Genomic DNA, 3578 nt, shown 5'->3' with positions numbered 1-3578 from the left:
TCTGCTAAAGTAAAGACAAAGAAACTTAAGCAAGATTGGGTGAAACAGAACAGAAGTAGACCCTGAGGCCTCATACAGCAGTGACGTATAGTGCAATAAAAACACGTGTGTGTGTGTGTGTCTGTGAGTGTGTGTGTGTGTGTGTGTGTGTGTGTGTGTGTGTGTGTGTGTGTGTCTATCTCGCTTTCAGTTTGACTGCTGGACTCTTCCCTGACCAGTTTACTTGAACTGTATGCATCCCTATGGACGAGTGTGAAACGGTAAGCGTGTCCCTTAAATATAAATAAAAACAAGCAAATAACTTAACAAAACACAGCTAACTCTGCTATCATCAAGAGCACATTGCTTTTGTCCCCTCACAAAGGTCACAAGTACTAAAAGCACATTTGTTCAAAAAAGACATGACGACATACAAAAGTTTCAAAATGAGCACAACCCACCACTGCTAGGCCCTATCACCAGCTTGTGTCAGTTTCAGGTGTTATTGCTTTAGACTGCCACTGGGGGTCACTGTTGAACTTCCCTAACTGGGTTCCCTGGTAAGAGCCACAGTGCAGTGCTTCAGAACAACTCAACTCAGCTCAGCTCCTCAGAGCCGCCTGTACAGAGGCACGGAACTGTGTGATGTTTAGAGCGCGATTAAACAACTCGCGGCGATGGAAAATTGGTGTATCTTGGAGGAGAAGAACAGAAAGACACACACGTGGTTTATCATGTTATTGACTGAGTTGACGTGAGCCTTCCTGAGAATTTCGTGAGAAGAGCCAATGAGAGTGCGTGACGCAAAACGTGACGTGACGTAAGGCCACAAGGGGGCGCCCCTCAGCCTGGCTCATCATGTGACCACAGCAGGGCAGAGATAGGCTCTCATCATCTTCCTCTTCTTCACCTCCCTCATCATCTTCCTCTTCTTCACCTCCCTCATCATCTTCCTCTTCTTCACCTCCCTCATCATCTACCTCTTCTTCACCTCCCTCATCATCCCCCTCTTCTTCACCTCCCTCATCATCCCCCTCTTCTTCACCTCCCTCATCATCTTCCACTTCTTCACCTCCCTCGTGCTGGGAGCCAAGAGAATGCCCAACAAACCCAGATCAATGAATATTGATGAATTTCTTGTTAAATCTATAATGTACATTAGTTTGGGTGTATTTTAAAAGGCATAATTCCACTCTCTCCAAAGGCACTGTTTCAACAGCAGATTGTACTCCCCCCTTCCTCCCTCTTCGTTTTAGAAACATTCTGGAAAGCTTGTGATAATAATGGGGTCTGGGGTTCTGGGGGGGTCTGGGGGGGTCTGGGGGGTGGAAAGACTATGCTATGTGGTAAACCTAAAAGAGAATATTTAATCCAAACCTCAACCATTCCCCTTGTTAGTTTAACGTAATGGTAAAATCTCTCCGTTAACACCTTCTCTATCATTCAGTTCATACTCAACACACATGTTGGGGGGGGGGGGGTTGTCTAGGGAGCGGGGGTTAAGAGGAAGAGTCCCTGCCCTATGGGGTGTGTGGTTGTCTAGGGAGCGGGGGTTAAGAAGAGGAGTCCCTGCCCTATGGGGGGGTGGGGGAGGGTGTGTGGTTGTCTAGGGAGCGGGGTTTAAGAGATGAGTCCCTGCCCTATGGGGGGGTGGGGGAGGGTGTGTGGTTGTCTAGGGAGCGGGGGTTAAGAGGAGGAGTCCCTGCCCTATGGGGTGTGTGGTTGTCTAGGGAGCGGGGGTTAAGAGGAGGAGTCCCTGCCCTATGGGGTGTGTGGTTGTCTAGGGAGCGGGGGTTAAGAGGAAGAGTCCCTGCCCTATGGGGTGTGTGGTTGTCTAGGGAGCGGGGGTTAAGAGGAGGAGTCCCTGCCCTGCAGTGGGAGCTTGATGACGGACTGCCGGTCCAGGCCGCTCTGGAACATGTTGTTCAGGACCTCACGGAAGTCTATGTGGACATCAGTGTGGCACGGGGCGCTGGGCAGGGTAAGCGAGGGCATCTCGGGGAAGAAGGACGGAGAGGAAGAGGTCGGGGCCGTGGGTGAGGGCGGGACGGGTGGCTGTGGGCTGTGCAGTGGCGGGCAGAGGTTCAAGTCGAACAGCTGGATGCTGTCCATGAAGTCCAGTGAGAGCTTGTCCTTCTCCTTCTCCTGCGTGTGTGTGTGTGTGTGTGTGTGTGTGTGCGTCTGCTGAGAGTCCAGAGGCTCCATGCTGAAGTCCCCCCCCGCCGGGAGCTCACCCAGACCCAAGGCCCCGCCCTCCGTGCTGTCCAGCATGTCGGCCAGAGGGGTGTGTGAGAGTGACAGGGAAGATGGGAAGAGGAAGGGGGGGAGGCCGCTCAGCTGGCTGGGGTCGGAGGGGAAGGGGAGCTGGCTCAGGAGGTCGATGTAGGACTGCCTCTGCACCTCCTCCTGCCTCTGCACCTCCTCTCTCTCCCGCCGCCGTCTCTTGACCTCGCCGTCCATCTGCTGCAGCTCCTCGCGCACGCGCAACACACACGACTCAGGGATCTTAATACCTGCAGCGCACACACACACACACACACGCACACACGCACACACACACACACACACACACACAGACACACACACGCACACATACACACACACACACGAACACACGAACACACACACACACACACACACACACACACACACACACACACACACACACACACACACACACACACACACACACACATACACAGACACACAGACACACAGACACATACACACACACAGAGGAAAAGAGTCAGACATGCTGCTTAAATCCTATGCACAACAGCACTAGGCATACGACAATACGGCATAGTTCCCTCTGCTGCTGTATGGTTTAGTTCCCTCTGCTACTGTATGGTTTAGTTCCCTCTGCTACTGTATGGTTTAGTTCACTGATGCTGTATGGTTTAGTTCACTGCTGCTACTGTATGGTTTATTTCCCTGCTACTGTATGGTTTAGTTCCCTGCTACTGTTTGGTTTAGTTCCCTCTGCTACTGTATGGTTTAGTTCCCTCTGCTACTGTATGGTTTAGTTCCCTCTGCTACTGTATGGTTTAGTTCACTGCTACTGTATGGTTTAGTTCACTGCTACTGTATGGTTTAGTTCCCTCTGCTACAGTATGGTTTAGTTCCCCTGCTACTGTATGGTTTAGTTCCCTCTGCTACAGTATGGTTTAGTTCCCTCTGCTACTGTATGGTTTAGTTCCCTCTGCTACTGTATGGTTAAGTTCTCTTACCAACTTGCTTGTGGAGCTGTTTGGTCTTGAGGCGGACGATCTGCAGGATGCTGGAGCCGGTGAGGTCGGCCACGGCGTCGGCGACACGCTTCCACACGCGCAGCAGGGCGCCACACAGCATGTGGTACTGCCGCAGACGCATGCCCTGCGTACACTCCTGGCCCTCCTCCACCTTCTTACACTTCCCATTCCTGATGCATGCACACACACACACACACACACACACACACGCAAGCACACACACACACACACGCACACACACACACACACACACACACACAGACACACAGAAATTTAGACATACATGTATAAACATGCATACATACATACATACATACACACCCAAACACACACATGTACACACAACTA

The 3578-nt window shown here is 51.5% G+C and overlaps 1 protein-coding gene across 1 annotated transcript in view; it reads right to left on the bottom strand.

Annotated features, from left to right (window-relative positions):
- Nucleotides 1–1804: 1804 nt before the first annotated feature.
- The window catches only part of sbno2b (strawberry notch homolog 2b), a 75721-nt gene continuing 73947 nt past the window's right edge, over nucleotides 1805–3578 (bottom strand). Inside the window, exons 31-32 of the mRNA XM_080834379.1 lie at nucleotides 3210–3400; nucleotides 1805–2492 (exon numbers count right to left, since the gene is read on the bottom strand). Of these exons, the coding sequence (XP_080690505.1) occupies nucleotides 1828–2492; nucleotides 3210–3400 (856 nt within the window). The 3' untranslated portion in view covers nucleotides 1805–1827. The remainder of the gene's footprint in view (nucleotides 2493–3209; nucleotides 3401–3578) is intronic.

Source organism: Sprattus sprattus (assembly GCF_963457725.1).
Source record: "Sprattus sprattus genome assembly, chromosome: 3".
In the NCBI taxonomy this organism is placed as follows: domain Eukaryota; kingdom Metazoa; phylum Chordata; class Actinopteri; order Clupeiformes; family Clupeidae; genus Sprattus; species Sprattus sprattus.
The sequence above is the reverse complement of the archived record's forward strand: the minus strand, read 5'-3'. Positions and strand labels throughout refer to the sequence as shown.